The sequence below is a fragment of the Branchiostoma belcheri genome, unplaced genomic scaffold (assembly GCF_001625305.1).
Source record: "Branchiostoma belcheri isolate BF01 breed outbred unplaced genomic scaffold, Haploidv18h27 scaffold5, whole genome shotgun sequence".
NCBI lineage: Eukaryota > Metazoa > Chordata > Leptocardii > Amphioxiformes > Branchiostomatidae > Branchiostoma > Branchiostoma belcheri.
In genome coordinates, this window is record NW_017804131.1 from 2,623,678 (window position 1) to 2,638,876 (window position 15,199).

A 15,199-nucleotide genomic window follows, 5' to 3' on the forward strand; every position below is an offset into this window, starting at 1 on the left:
CAGCAAATCGTCCCCCGCGGCGGCATATTACTCGCGTCGCGCACAGAAAAAATAACGCCGACACCCAACAAGACTGCGAAGGAGGCTACAAATTACCGACGAACGAATGAGTCATGTCATACTGAAAGCCCATTATGTAGATTAAATATGATATATCATTGATACCGCTGTGAACATCGACATCCATTCATTGTTTATATAAATATATGAAAGTTGCTTATGCAGTCCAAGCTGAACATAACGTTACCTCTGGTGGGTGCTTGCTGGCTTTCGGCGTTCAAGATCCGTGCCAAATGTGGGTAACCACTGTCATTCAGAGCATCGCGAAACACCGAGAATGCATTCGGTCCTTTGGTAGGAAGAATGTCTAGCAAGGCGTTTACTTGGTCTCCGCGTGATTGTTCATTCTCAATATCGTCCAGGTTCTCTCCATCCAGGATTCCGCTGTTCAGAAGACGTCTCCGAATGTCCCTGAACCGCAGGTCACTTGCTATTTCCAATCGTTTGGCGCGGAGTAGGGCTTTGTGTCTTTCCTCCATTTGGTATTCTACTTTGCTGATAGTGCAAGGAGTTAACTCAAACTTTCGTTGTTGATCACATACATGCATATGTCTAGAAAAGGACTCTTGGTTCTATTTTTCACTCAGACATACCTACAGGGTGGAGAAACGTTAAGAGTTAGTTTTTGTTTACTTTCAAAGTTTCAATTCCCATTTGCCCCTCCCCTGCCAATACCAACTATTACATCTTTGATTTAACTACGATTGTAATACTTTAGCTCCAAATTCATTCCTTTATTGCATCGCCCCGCTACGTTACTTCTCATTTCACGAAAATTATAATTAGTCTAGGTATATACTCACAGCATAGGCTGGTGTATAATTGCAATGTATGTTACACCCTTCTTTATGAGGTACGTGGAGTATTTTTTCACGTGTACAGAAGGTCGACTGTAGTTTGATATTGCTTGTAACGTTAACCGATTTATACACATAAAATATTAATAACCGTATTTTTACAGACCGTTCCGATCCAAGTTAACTTTATACAGTACTCAGTGTACTACTCTCAATCATGTTAGTCTGTAACTCTAAAACCTTCATAATTTTCAGGGGGTCATTTATTCCATTTTACTTCCGTATTGTCTTCACTGCACTTGCCGGTTAAATCTAGAACATCGAAACGAGTTAGACATGTATAGCCAGTATCTATTCATAGTACAATGAGCAGAGGTCCGGATAGGATTCACTTTCTTACCTGTACATTTCCTGATTTTCCTAGGTGAGGGAATTTACATGGGACCAGACGGACGCGTCTGTCTCAACTGGCGTTACCTGATAACAGGTAAGTCCAGGTTCCAGAACGAGGCCGCAAAGTGTTTGCTTACTGAATCCCACAACACACCGCGCGGACAAACCTTTACAACAGCGACCTCTTCTGACCTAGCTTAGGACTGCAGTCCGTGCGAAACTTGTACAATTTTAAGGCGCCCCCTAAACCATAGGTCGACCGTCGACGTCAAGGTCACTTGTGATCTCAGATCGTTTGCCAAGAAGTAGGGTTTGTGTCCATAGATACCTGCATCAGCTATCTATCGTGTGCATTTTATATGGCCGAAATTAAAGTTTTGTTCTTCTTTACGAAAACACTACACATTCACTAACAACCAGTCCTCCCCCGTGCCGAGTGGGAATGGTACTGTCCATGTGCCATTTGGCATTCCGCCCATGCCTTTTGCGTCCTCTCGGTCCATAGCTAACGTACGCCCTGCCCACTGCCGTCTGATGCCTACTGGGTTTGTTTATCGTCATCTACAAGCCAGTCAACAGCCTTTGTGACGCGGTCATGTTAGTTATACAAAAGGCCATGTTTTACACATTCCTTCTCCTGACTGCTCTGGGATCGAGTTTTGTCCTTGGGTTCAGGTACTCAACAAGTAAGTCTGTTTTGAGTTTTGGTGCTCCCCTCCCCAAATAATCGCAGCCATGTTGCTATGCTAAAAATAAACTACCTTCTATAAAATGTCGTATGCAGTGACCCATCTATGTCGTATCTTTCACTGCTACTATACACATACTTGTAGCTACTGCAGACGCTCTTGGCTGTATATGTAGCTTATTTGTATATGATGTAACAGCTGACAGCTGATAGAATGATTGCCTTTGGACCACGTAAGTGCAAATTGGGAGACTGTGTTGTTGGGTGAAGGCTGTACTACGTAAGGGTCAGATCGATTGCCATGTTTATGTAGTATTTAAAAGTCGATGTACAGTAGACAGTCTATTTTGCGCGCACGGGAAGCATGCAAACATTTTTCTCATTACCATTATACATACTATATTTAATGCAGTTGGCATAGAATTACAGTCACAGAGACGTGATGCACTGAATTAACTTACTCTGAACTTAAGACATTTATGAATTTATGAGATAGGAGCTACGTTTTCCATTCGTTATGTTTATTGCGTCATTGCTAAGGCAATATATGCGTAAGACACAATGACGCTGCTCAATTTAAGTTTTCTTATTTGACCTCAAACGACCTCAAACGGCGGAGTTCCACGAACGTTTCTCGTAGTATTTTCTTGTCCCGTTTTGATGCCAACGTGAAACTTATTTTTTTTATCTCATGAATACTCCAGTTTACATGAAGGATAACTGTGGCGAGTCGGTATCGCTAGGCAGTGCAGGGTACGTGGAGTGGGACCGGCATGGCAGATCGTACGACCACAATACCGACTGTTCTGTCATCCTCAAGACATCTAGTAGGAGTGTAAGGATATTACTGCAGGTAACAAATGTGACCGATTCTATGTAACCATTTACCTATTTAGTTTGTTCATGACTGGAGGGAACAATGATTATAGTATGCCTATGCTTCTTTTTTTCTGTGAAATACCATTAAGTCAAAGTATAAAGAAAGGCATGGTATATTATACTATATGTTATCATATAATGTCATACGTTTTCTGACTATATGTCAAAACCATATTGGAATGTTTTGGATATTACGTATGGTTTACAAAGTGTCACAAAGTCGCAACGAGTCTGGCGAACAACGTAAGTTGCTAACATTTTTTCATTCCCCATTTCATTCCGGTCGCAGTTCATCAATATCGATATAGAGAGCAACGGCCAGTATTCCTGCTATGACTACCTGTATCTGTACGAGGGCGCTGTGTCCAGTTTTAACCGCCCCGCCGCCGGCCACACCAAGGCCATCTGTAACTCCCAGCCGATTGTGGACTACACCTCATCATCATCTGCAGTCACACTTCGCCTTGTTACAGACAGTTCCACCAGAGGGTCCTTCAAGATACTTTACACGAGTTTCACGGATCGTGTCGTCGGCACAGGTAGAGTCTCGTCTTTCTTAACTATTCCTTCGGTTACCGGAAGTACTGTTTTCGGTGGCAGACTGTTTCACGTCTACGTAGCGACATTTTATGGTGTAATGCAAGACGAAATTACGCCGTACAATCCCCTCCACAGTTCCAATTTCCAAATCACTTTTGTCTGAAATCTCCGATGTCTTGTTGTGTTGATGGTAACAGGTTTTCAGTAAGTCTGACTAAACTCGTATAAAGTATTCCTCTAAATTGTGACAAAAAAAGCCTCAATAGTAAGTATACTAGTAAAACCGTGTCTGTTTTGCCCCGACTGTCCTCTCAGGTTGCCATAATAGCAGGTTCCTGTGCTCCAACTCCCGCTGTATAGACCCGAATCTGAAATGCGATCAAATGGACAACTGTGGGGACGCCAGTGACGAGCCTGCCGACTGTCGTGCAGGTATTTGTATATACATGTATGATAATGCACACAGTGTCTTCGTACAGGTAGAGGTTACGGTAGGGCAAGAATACCGACCATTTTCTGCTAGAAATTTGCAATGGACGTATCAATTTAGTTTTTGCTTTAAAGATTTAGGGGTTGAAGAATGAAATTAGCCTTTCATCACCCTTCTCTTGTATTTTTTAGAATCCACCAAAACTTCTGAACTATGTTTCAGGCTATCCTCTCAATCACTGTGCTGACGGAGTTTATGTAGACAGCCGCCATATGTGCGACGGTGTAACGGACTGTTCGGACAGGAGCGATGAGTGGACGAGCGCCTGGGCCATGTGTCCGGCCCGTGAGTAAAAAAAAAAATACTATACATATACACAATATATGATTTTGAAAATTACAATGATTCAACCTACAATCCATCCGTGAATCGAAGGTTGTGTATTCGCTCCGTTGCACCGGTTCTGCAGGATACCCTATCCTTTACCAGGCTTCGGGAGGTGACTGGAAAGAGTAGAAATTAGCCAAATAGAGAAGTATAAACCAGCAAAGTGTTCTCTCTAGCGGAGCAACTCCCCTGGCATGTTATCTCTCTATCAGTTAGCCAATTTCAGTCGCCTCCCGACGCCTGGTAGAGGCTAAGGATACACAGCGTTCACGGATGGATTCCAGGCAAGCTTTCCTGTTCACGAAGCTTTCTTTGATAGCCACAACGACTTAAATCTGCTGCGTTTCAGGTGAGATGCACGGTAGCTGCGGCTCGCTGGTGACTCTCCAGCCGGCCACGTCTGGGTACATCGTGTACAGCCGTCGCGGGACGTACGGAGCCGGGACCGACTGTACCGTGCAGTTCAACACGCTGAGCGGATACGCCATACGACTGGAGAGTTGGGACGTCGACGGGATGGACCACCGCTGCTACGACAGTCTATTCGTTAGTTGTGTTCTCCTAGCTAAAGATGATGCCAAAAATGCTCGTGGTTTATCTGTATCTGTATGTTACGCCGAGGGGTGATTATACCGGGTATATAGATACAGATACAGAATCTGTATCTGTACCTGTGTCTATAATATAGCCGGTATAACCACCCCCGGCGTAACGCACCAGCTTCGTAGGCACGCGGCGCGGTGGCAGTTGGCATAGTATCATTACACCGAACGATCTATTACACACAGCCTTTGATAAATGTTTTAAGCTATTAAACAGCCGTCAACATATATACAGGCTAACAACTTCTCATATGTCGCCCTCTAGAATTGTCTGTGCTGCTTTTTTTCGTGATCCGACCGATGCAAATGTTGCAATTGTCTCAACTTTTACCTGGAATTGATCATGAAGACCTATATTTGAGGACGATAGATGTGAGGTTTTGATGCACCACTTTTCTGCTCCAGCTCTGTGACGGCATCACCGGAAGCTGTGACGACTGGGAGGAGGACTTCAGTCTGTGCTACACGTCACCAGACAGCACCTCCTACGTCACTTCCGGGCAGGACCTCACAGTTCGACTGTCATCGAGCAGGGCTGGCAACTTCAAGATATTTTACAGAATCGAGCAGGGAGGTGAGTCAAAAGGTTTGGTGCTTGATTCCTTTCCATCAGTCGCAATATCATCATCGCAATGACAGTGTGAACATAAAGGTGTGCGGTTAAAGCTTAAGGCTTTTCAAAGTCAAGTTTCTAACATAAAATAGAGGTACGCTTGTTTCGGGGCTATTTCAAACGCTTCAAGTATTGAATGTGGTAAGAAAATGGCAGTAAATGTCAATATAACTTGATATAGATATAGATACCAGACAGATTTTCTCATCGAAAATATTTCTTGTTTTGCCACTCTGAAGTTGCATTGGATGCCATGTGTCAGGTGAGAAAAATTTTCTATTAGACTACCTGGCCGAAGACTATGTTCTGCTTTACTTTTCTCGTTCGGTTCTGCTCTAGACATAATCAAAATCACTCAACGACAACTTCTATTTTCTATTTCTGTGTGTTTCTCCAGGTGCCACTAACAGCAGCACCGTCGTGACCGTAGTGGTGGTGATTGTAGTGGTTATCTTGGTGCTCGCTGTTGTGGTATACTGCTGCGGTAAAAGGAGCCGGGGCGGCGGCAGTCAAACAGTGGAGGACAGATCTGTCCAATACCCGGGGGAGACACCAGGAGACAGCATTCACTTACACCCTACTACTGTAGTCCACACCGACCGACCGCACACAGTGGGCACACCTACAATCGAACGCGTCCCGCCACAGCCTAGTCCCCGACAATACTCGTATCCCTCCGCGCCTCCGCAGCCAACGAACAGCGCCCTGCCCCCCTCCGTAGTGGTAGAGCCCCCTACCCCTGCGTCATCAGAGATAGGAGAGCCCGTCACCCCACCCCCCTCGTATGACCAGGCGCTATGGATGCCAAAAGAACCACCGGCCTCGGCAGGGCAATCATGATAAACAGTTTTGTTGTACAGTATCATATCAAGATTGACATGATGTCATTGCCAATCAGCAGTATGTTGCATTGCTGGAATCACCGGCAAATGTCCATGGAACACACAGACCTCAGCAGTTTTTACTACACGTTTTTAAAAGTTAGATTTGTTGCTCTGCCTGACATGCCTGATGGCTTACGTACGCTTAAAACTATTGTGATGAGCATGTTTTATATAACTACAGGTAACTGTTCTACGTGTTATTTCTTACAAGAGATAGAGGAATTCGCCAATTCAACGATTCATCATTTGGAAGAATACTGATGTTATATGTGTATACGAATGTGTATATCTTGTCTGACAACTTGTTTATTTTAAGTTGTAGCTACAGCTGTTTGGTTTTTTAACTATCAATCAAAGTCGTCTGTGCGACGCAATAAAAGTGTGATGTGCCGATAACTTTCAGTTGCGTCGACGACGTGATATGAATTATAATGTGCAGGATACATCGTGGTACTATAATTATCATTGTCCTTTATGCTTTCTCTCCGAATAATCTACCCCATTGCTATTTGTGTATATGCCCATGGCCCAAATACCGCGAATACGTGTAGTACTCCCTACTCGGAATATTTCATTTAGCTGGAGCTGTGCTACTGCAGTTTGTATCTATCTCGCCAAGCGTCCACATGACCCTACTTGCGGGGTCAAAGGGTGACGTCGAAGAATCGCCCATCTCTCGACCAGGGCTCTCGACCAACGTTTACGACTTGTACTACTACTAGTATTATATTGGACGTATGCGGCGTATTCACAGCAGTCTTTTCACTTCGACATATGCATAGCCTTGTTCAGCGTGCAGAGAGAACAGAGCGCAAGATTCCAGAGGAAGTGAGGAGACGGGAACGCCCGGCCCGACATCTGTCAACGTGCAACTCAGAACATCACAGACCAACGATGTTTTTCACATTAACGATTCTGGTGGCGCTCTGTGATGGCGGTGTTCTCGGTGACGGGTACCGCGATCTTGCAGGGAGGTTTACAGGTAACGTTTAAAGGTCTAAATCCGTGCTCCATTTGGCAAACCTTGGGACAACTGTGATTTTCCCCTCCCCAGGCCCCAATGTTGTGTTTACGTTACGGCTATTTTTGCACAGTCTGCATGTCCCAGCTGTAATAGGATCTAATAGGCCCCTGGAATGTTGAAAATACGTCGATGGTGTATTGGTTTAACAACTAACCTGTTATCTACGAGAAAAGACACGAAGTTATCCTCGTAAAGGTTTTATCTTATGGACAGTCTGGGTGTTTCTGGAAAATTTCTTTGAAACTGACAGCAGCCAGGGTCATTGACCTCAAATGGACCTAACCCTCGCTGGCCATATATACAAGCGTTATATTTACAGCGCTAGCGTAGAAAGCCATATATCTTAAACTTTCTTTGTACTAGTATCTGGACAACTAACGACAACTAAAAATGCATCTTACAAAATTAACAAAGGCTTTTAATTGAACTGAAATCCGAGTACACCCTCTAGGCGTTGTGAACTGCGAGGGGTCTGGGCTTATTTCCAAGGTGAAGATACCTGGGGTCACATTGACAAATAGGTGTTATAAACTAATTAGAGATATGACTACAGTATTAATTCATATATCAACTCTTTCCCCATGCTACAGAGGAGATGTACGATAAATGTTGGACAGAGGTGTATCTGCCAGCTGACAAGGCGGGCTATATCACGTATCACCGGGCCGGCCCGTATCCGCCCTACACAGAATGTGCCGTCAACTACTACACAGACTCTGGCTACGTCATCAGTTTGGAGGCTTTCAACTTGACCGGCATGCCTGGCGACTGTTCTGACTACATATTTGTACGTTATACAGTGTTAATGGTTGAAACTTTTTATTAATACTAGTGAACTGAATGGTAGAAGTTAGTATTTGTGAAATGTTTCTTTTGGTTTTATGAACCTTTCATCTTATTTTGCTATGTGTATTTGTATAGTATTCTGTTTAGAAAGTTTTGAACTGAAATTTGTCTCACAATGTGGCTTCCCAGTTCAAAATCTAGATTATATTCTGTTTTTTTTCGCGATGTTGAAGTTCAATGCTTTATGTAGTTCGTGTCTTTCCCGCTAGGCGTGCAATGAGAAGGATTTCCTGTGCGACACAGACAGCAGTTCTGTTCACTACTGTTGGAGAGGAGTTCACTACAGCCATGACGTGTCCTGGGGACAGAGCATCACAATCCGCCTCTTCTCCGACCATTCCACGCAGGGGACCTACAGCATCGAGTACAGGGTGGAGGAAGGTCGGTTACATCTGAAAAAAATAGACACAACTCACTCATTCACTCACTCACTCGAACGTATAAAGGAATTCAATTTTGTAGGGATGGGAGGGCAAGGAAACACTTAACTGCACATTTTGATCATGATGATATTTTTCTTTGTCGTTTCAGCCAAAACCGACAGCGACACCATTGTGTACATTGTTGTGGGGGTGATCGCTGCTGTGTGCGTCTTCGTCGCCATCATCTTCAAATGTTGTAGGAACCATGATGACGACGACCTCCCGCCTTTGAATATTCCTCCGGTTACTGCAACAAGAGGCCCTAATGCCTCCGTGCTCAGGAACGCTCGACCGTTTACAAGTACACCAGAACGAAACTCAGATGAATTTACTAGTCCTCCAGGGCTCATTTACATCCCGCCAGCGGTGTATCCCTCCGCGCCTGCACCAGGTAACCCTCAGTGGTACGGTCTCCAGCAGCCGGCCAGAGCGCCTCTGCCACCGGTAGGACTTGGACAGGAGCTGCCGCCGCCTCCGTACAACGAAGCACTACAGATGCCCAGGAAACAACCTACGGTGTCGTAGTACAGGGGTGCTGCACTGAGGACAGACATTGACTGTCAACAATTCTTCTTCGTACACTGGCGCAGATAATACCAGTCCTACATGTAATGCAATTTTAACTTAGTCTTGCGAAATAGGCAAGTGGGCAAAGAAAAAAATCGAAGAACACGTTCGAGCAAGAACGGACAAGGTGAATCTAAAGCCATTTCTTGTTTTTTTTTTTTTGTATTAGTCTTCACGTGTACATCAATAAACTTTGAATTACCAGTACGTTGCAGTTCATAGTCCATTTACTGATTGTCATAATTGTAAATTAGTACACACCGGACCAAATGTCAAAAAGATTATTATATAGAATGTTTCGATCTTCCTTGTCAACATCTATTTAGAGAATATGTGTATGTGCGTGACCCTTTCCTCACTTTTGTAACCCATAAATGTGGACAAGTGTCCATCTCCAATGTACAAACCGACCCAACGTCCGACAGGTTGTACGGCTCCCTTTGTATCCCAGAAAAGGGGATTGGCCATTTCTTTTATGAGTTAGGGTGAACCTTATAAGCGACGAATTTGCACTCAAGGTTCTCAGCCGAAACTGTAAAATCTAAGAGAGAAGTTACACCCAGATCGTGCAGTGTCGAAAATTTGCGAAGTGATATGCTTTTAATGAAGCGCGGCTATCGCCACGTTTCATGTACGATCAGGCCCTAATGAATACTGGACAGTAGGGAAGAGTAGTCGTCACGCAGGCACTGACCGGCCGACCTATGTGTGCCTGTAGTTTCCGATTTCCTTCTTTTTCTTTACGGATAGGATTTGTAAACATTAGAACTGATATCTGTGGTACGAAAGGAATGACCATGGCTGGCGTGTGGACGGGGATTGTTTTGCTGACGATCGTCCAGTGGACACGCGCAGGTGAGTAGCCGCCATGTTTGTTCAGACAGACCGTGTCAACACGCGTTGCCATGGTAACGTACAGATAGCGCTGATATTCCATCGAATTTACTAGTTCCTATTAGACGAATTTCTGCCCCTGACGGTCACCCAAAAGACGGGGATATCTGTATGTAGTCTACCACCTGTTAGAATGCATTTCTGGGATAGTTTAGTTGTCTACACGTCCTGTCGAACGATTTATTTGTATAGATGGTACAATAGCACCTGACGTCAAAGGATGATGGCTCGACTTGTTTACGCAATTGACAGGCAGGACTAATAGCATACGAATAAAATGTATTTCTTCCTTGAAATGGACATGATACACCAAGTATATAACACTTTTCAAAGCTCTCCTTGCAAATCTGGAAGTACTACTGGCTACGTCATATCGAGCCATAGTAACCACCGTCTATGTCCGAGAAATGAGAACATTGTTTAGTCTTCAATATCTATACTTTTCCTGGCAATTATGAAGAGGAAGACTGTGTCCGAACACTCAGATGTAAATAACTCAAGTTATGATCGCGGTGGTTTCAATAGCTTGTCGTGGTACACGTATTTCTGAATTGTTTAGTTGTACGATTTACCTGCATTCGGAACTGTCACTTAGTAACCAATGGGACATAATTCTTGGTGACTGATTCGGGTCAGTATTTTTTTGTCAATCTCCCTCACAAACCAGATACAACACACGTACAACTTGGTGGTTAATACTAATGAGCAGCAACACTTACGTTGATTTGTAATTGCAAATCTTGATGTATTAAACTGCCTTTGTAGTTTCAGTTCTAGGTGGTTAGAGCAATGTATTGTCCAGAGGGACAAGGCTTATGGTTGGCTAGCAACCTGGTAAACAAGTCCTACAATGATCTAATCGAGTTTTCTTACACAAAATAGTGTATATTATCTTCTCCCGCACAGGAAGAAAGGCTTCCTTTGTTGTTTGTGACACAATTGAAAGGGGCAATTAAGTGTTAAAAAAACAGTTCATGTTCCACACTTTCACTTACATGTATAGTTTCACCAGTGAAGCATGCGTGGCTTATACTCGCGTCACTTACGTAAGCCGGCTCCTTACATAAACCAGCATAACTGTAGTAACCTTCGGTATTGTGCACAATGAGCCTACAAGCAATTCCTGCTAGTTTATTTTCTTTGCTTTCTCTGACTCATAAGTAAACACTGTCCTTACTAAACAAAATACGTGACGTGAAAACACAGTATTAGGAAATCGATCTTACATCGATTTTACATGTAATATCACAGCTGTACAGTATATTCTATAAGTACGAACGCACAACACAACACAACACAACACAACACAACACGCCCCTTTTCGTTTCAAACTACCTTATAACTACTGATTTTCTCCCTCTCCAGCGCCTGCCGGATACGAGGGTTGTTATCCGGACAGTTTTATCCGGGTCCTCCCTCATGACGAGAAGTGGGACTTTCAGCTGACCAACGCTCGGTGTGTGAGCCACTGTAGGAACAAGGGATATGCATACGCAGGTAGACACAGAACACGTGCTTTTGTGAAGTGTGTATGCGAGTGCGTGAGTGTGTATGGTGTGTGTGTGTGGCGAGTGTGTGTGTGTGCATGCGTGCGTGTGTGCGTGTGTGCGTGTGTGTGTGTGTGTGTGTGTGAGTGTGTGTGTGTGTGTGTGTGTGTGTGTGTGTGTGTGTGTGTGTGTGTGTGTGTGTGTGTGTGCGTGCGTGCGTGCATGACATTCAAAGTAATCAATTTCCTTCCCTTCTCGAGGTACCGAGTGGGCGCTGCAGTGTTTCTGTGGGACGGAGCAGAATTTCCAGAACCTCCCGGCTGCCCTGAGTGACTCGGAATGTAACTCGGACTGTTCCGGCAACAATGCTGAAAAATGTGGCGGGAGTCTGAAGCTGTCTGTGTACGCAGTAGTGGGTAAGTATTCCAATATAGCAATTGCTCTTACATTTTTTGTCATTCCCGACATCTTTTGTCTTTTATGATGTGACACAAGTTGAAACGAGTTGTAAACTTACAAAGTACCTCCCTCTTACAACGTATGCAGCTCTTAAGGACGAAATCCGGTTGGTTGGCGGCCGCAATGACAGAGAGGGGCGTGTGGAAGTCCGGGCAGTCGACACCAAAGACTGGGGGACCGTGTGTGACGGAGGCTTCGACATGGACGACGCCGCAGCCGCCTGCCGCATGCTGGGGCACGGCGACGCTGAGGACGTGCGCGACTCCACTTCATTTGGACAAGGTAATATTAGCGGCATGGAAAGAAGTTTACGTTTGTAATCCCAGCTGCATGCCACCTAGAATGTACAGGTCCTATATATCCTTTTACTCTTTATGTTGAGTAATGACGCACTATGCTATAACTTGTCAAATGAATCCCAGAATAAAGAAAGTATAAAATTTAACATATACGTACACCAACTAGCAACTGTGGCATCCTTAACATAGCGAGTCGAAATTATCAAGGTTTTATACTGTAAACGGCGCAAAACTTAGAATTTGACATTTGAGCTTGTGCTCTGTAATTACACAGAAATGAAACGATGTATCATGCCAATATTCAGCGATTTCACCACGTGTTATGTGGACTGTTGTAGGCTCAGGAGCGATCAAGATGGCGAACCTGGGCTGTGGAGGGCACGAGAGCAGCCTGTTCGACTGCAGCTACGATGGCCCGGGAAGTCACAGCTGTAGTCACAGTGACGACGTCGGTATCGTCTGCAACGAAAGTAAGTGAACTATACAATTGTGATTAGTTCTAGCTGTGGTAACAAGTGAACTAATCACGTTACCGACAAAAAAACATTGCAAAACTGAACCTCCCAGCAAATGTGTTACAGATTAAGAGATGCATGCACTGCTATGGAGTGCAATCTGTGTCGATACGAATTGTAGTTATGACACCACCAGTATATCTAATCAACAGGTGTATCATTACTAACGGATACTCCGGGTACATTTATGGTACATGAAGATAGACGGATACCATTAGTTGAACAACAGTGGAGATGATACAGCACTCCAGCTGATTTGTCCCGATGATTTTCTTGACTGAAAATACAATTGACTTTCAGAACCAGCATCAGGCCTTGGACTCGGAGCCATCATCGGGATCGTGGTGGGTGTGATCGTCTTCCTCACCGTCATGTTCACCATCATCTGCGTGTTGGCCTGTCAGAGCAAGCCGTCCAGCAGGGTCACCGCCACGGGCGTGTCCACCGGCGGGAACACCGTGGTCCACACCAACCACATGGGCGCCAACACCGTGGTGCACACCAACATGATGTACCCCGTCAACGGGATCGTCGTGCAGCAGAGCGGGGCGTACCCCATGGCGATTCAGCAGCCTTACCAGCAACCCATGCAACCCCCAGGTTACCAGCCCATGCAAGCTCAACAGGCTCCGGGTTACCCGCAATCTAACCAACCCGTTCAGCCTCAGCCGCAATCCAGTCACATCCCCCCTCCTCCGGCCTACGAAGAACCTGCCAAACCGTCCGATGGCCAACTCTACGCTTAGCAGACTTAAGCCCACATGTCGACTGTGACCATCCTCCAGCTACCAATCGAGCCATTCCTATGGAGTGGTGGGGATCTGATACTGCAATGCTAGCTCTGATATTGATTACGTTTAAAACTGCTATTGGGGAAAGCAATACTCTGGATATATCACAGAGAATTGATGTTTTAGCAACACGCTAAACTTGTAAAAAGAAAGTATTGTTTAGTCTTACTACACCTGGACAATAGTCGAAGCTATGACAACATCTCACGTTTTGAATGTCAGAATCTATCATTGTTATTTGTGTGCGGCCATATAATTTTCCCAGCAAAAGTTTCTGTGATGTCCAAGATCTGGATTATTCCATGTGCAATCGTCTAACACACTAGAAGACAGTAACCATTATTACGAAGTAAATTTCACCACTGTCCATACAGTGAAAGCGCGGGCCAATGAGAAGCCTGATTATGCACTATCCTTTGTGTATATATATAGAGAGAGACTCGTATATGCTGCATTGTGTTGCTACTATGGTTTATTGCATGAGTGGGAAACTGTACATTTTAAAACTATATCCAGATTGGTTATACAGACAATATATAGGTTTCTATAGATTAAAAAATTATATAGATTCGGATGAGTAAATAGAGTATGTGAATTTGATCTGGTACTCAGTTACCTCAAATTTCAAATGTTTTGACCAGTCAGTTTGTCGCGGTTGTCGGTTGGGTTAAGGCGGCCTAGGCTGATACTCATGTTCGAGTTCGGGCGTGTGTCTGCACGATTGCCACAAACATGTTTCGAACCCGAATCATGTTCCACCATGTTCGATATGACGTCATTCGAATAGAACGCGTGTTCGAATTCGGGGTTACCGGCGGTCATTTGTATGTTTCCCCTGTAAACCCGCGTTGTTACGCATTTTATTCACGGAGTATGACTTAAACGGCTTTACGCGCAGCTGAAAACAGCATAATTGATCTTTAGAGTAATCCATGTTTACGTATTATCACTTTTTTATCAAAATTGTCCGAGGCTATTTTGCATATAAGTCGATATTTTTTAACTGTGGCGATTTTTTAACGAAAAATGACAGAAAAATAGCTGTTTCTGCCGTTTTTGGCCCAAAAAAACAATGTAACTGTCATGTAAAACAAAATAGCCTCGGACAAAAATAATAAATAGGGGGTTGGCTTTCTACTTGTAAAATATCATGATGAAAGGTGTTGTTACCGCTTGCGCGTAAAGCCATGAAGTAAACAGCTTTTTTTAACCAAAATGTTGATTTTTAACCCAAAAATCCAGAAGTAGTAAAAACAAAATAACCTTTATTCAATGTGTTTTAAGTACTACTAGAACTGCGTGAAGTTTAGTTGTGGTGCGACCAGCTATCAAAAGTTACAGGCATATGTATGAAATACTACTCATAGTATGCCATAGGCTGCCTTAACCCAACCGAGTTTGATTTCTTATAAATTACAGTCGCCATATCAGTCGTTTGCATTGGCATCCGGCAGTGTCACCGGTGTTAATGTGAGTTTGAGTGTTCTGATATTCTTGTATTTATCCGTCGGTGGATCTTATGAGAACGGTTATATGTATTTTCAACAGTGTCGTTTTGTCGTTCATGTAGAGCGTTTTTCTAGACTGTACGTTCGGCATTTCATTTGCTGAGAACAAACTGA

The 15,199-nt window shown here is 44.1% G+C and overlaps 2 protein-coding genes across 2 annotated transcripts in view; one reads left to right on the plus strand and one right to left on the minus strand.

Annotated features, from left to right (window-relative positions):
- The window catches only part of LOC109479645, a 4,976-nt gene extending 3,641 nt beyond the window's left edge, over nucleotides 1–1,335 (minus strand). The window contains exons 1-2 of the mRNA XM_019781631.1: nucleotides 1,258–1,335; nucleotides 248–653 (exon numbers count right to left, since the gene is read on the minus strand). Coding sequence (XP_019637190.1) covers nucleotides 248–608 — 361 coding nt within the window. The 5' untranslated portion in view covers nucleotides 609–653; nucleotides 1,258–1,335. The remainder of the gene's footprint in view (nucleotides 1–247; nucleotides 654–1,257) is intronic.
- A 380-nt stretch (nucleotides 1,336–1,715) lies between these two features.
- LOC109479646 lies at nucleotides 1,716–14,228 on the plus strand. The gene is made up of 15 exons (XM_019781632.1): nucleotides 1,716–1,936; nucleotides 2,643–2,791; nucleotides 3,107–3,356; nucleotides 3,673–3,789; nucleotides 4,010–4,132; nucleotides 4,524–4,720; nucleotides 5,182–5,350; nucleotides 5,787–6,227; nucleotides 6,905–7,255; nucleotides 7,888–8,084; nucleotides 8,353–8,524; nucleotides 8,675–8,899; nucleotides 11,774–11,929; nucleotides 12,577–12,588; nucleotides 13,087–14,228. Exons 1-15 carry the CDS (start codon nucleotides 1,846–1,848, stop codon nucleotides 13,530–13,532), a joined length of 3,096 nt encoding a protein of 1,031 aa, XP_019637191.1. The 5' UTR covers nucleotides 1,716–1,845; the 3' UTR covers nucleotides 13,533–14,228.
- The last annotated feature ends 971 nt before the right edge of the window (nucleotides 14,229–15,199 follow it).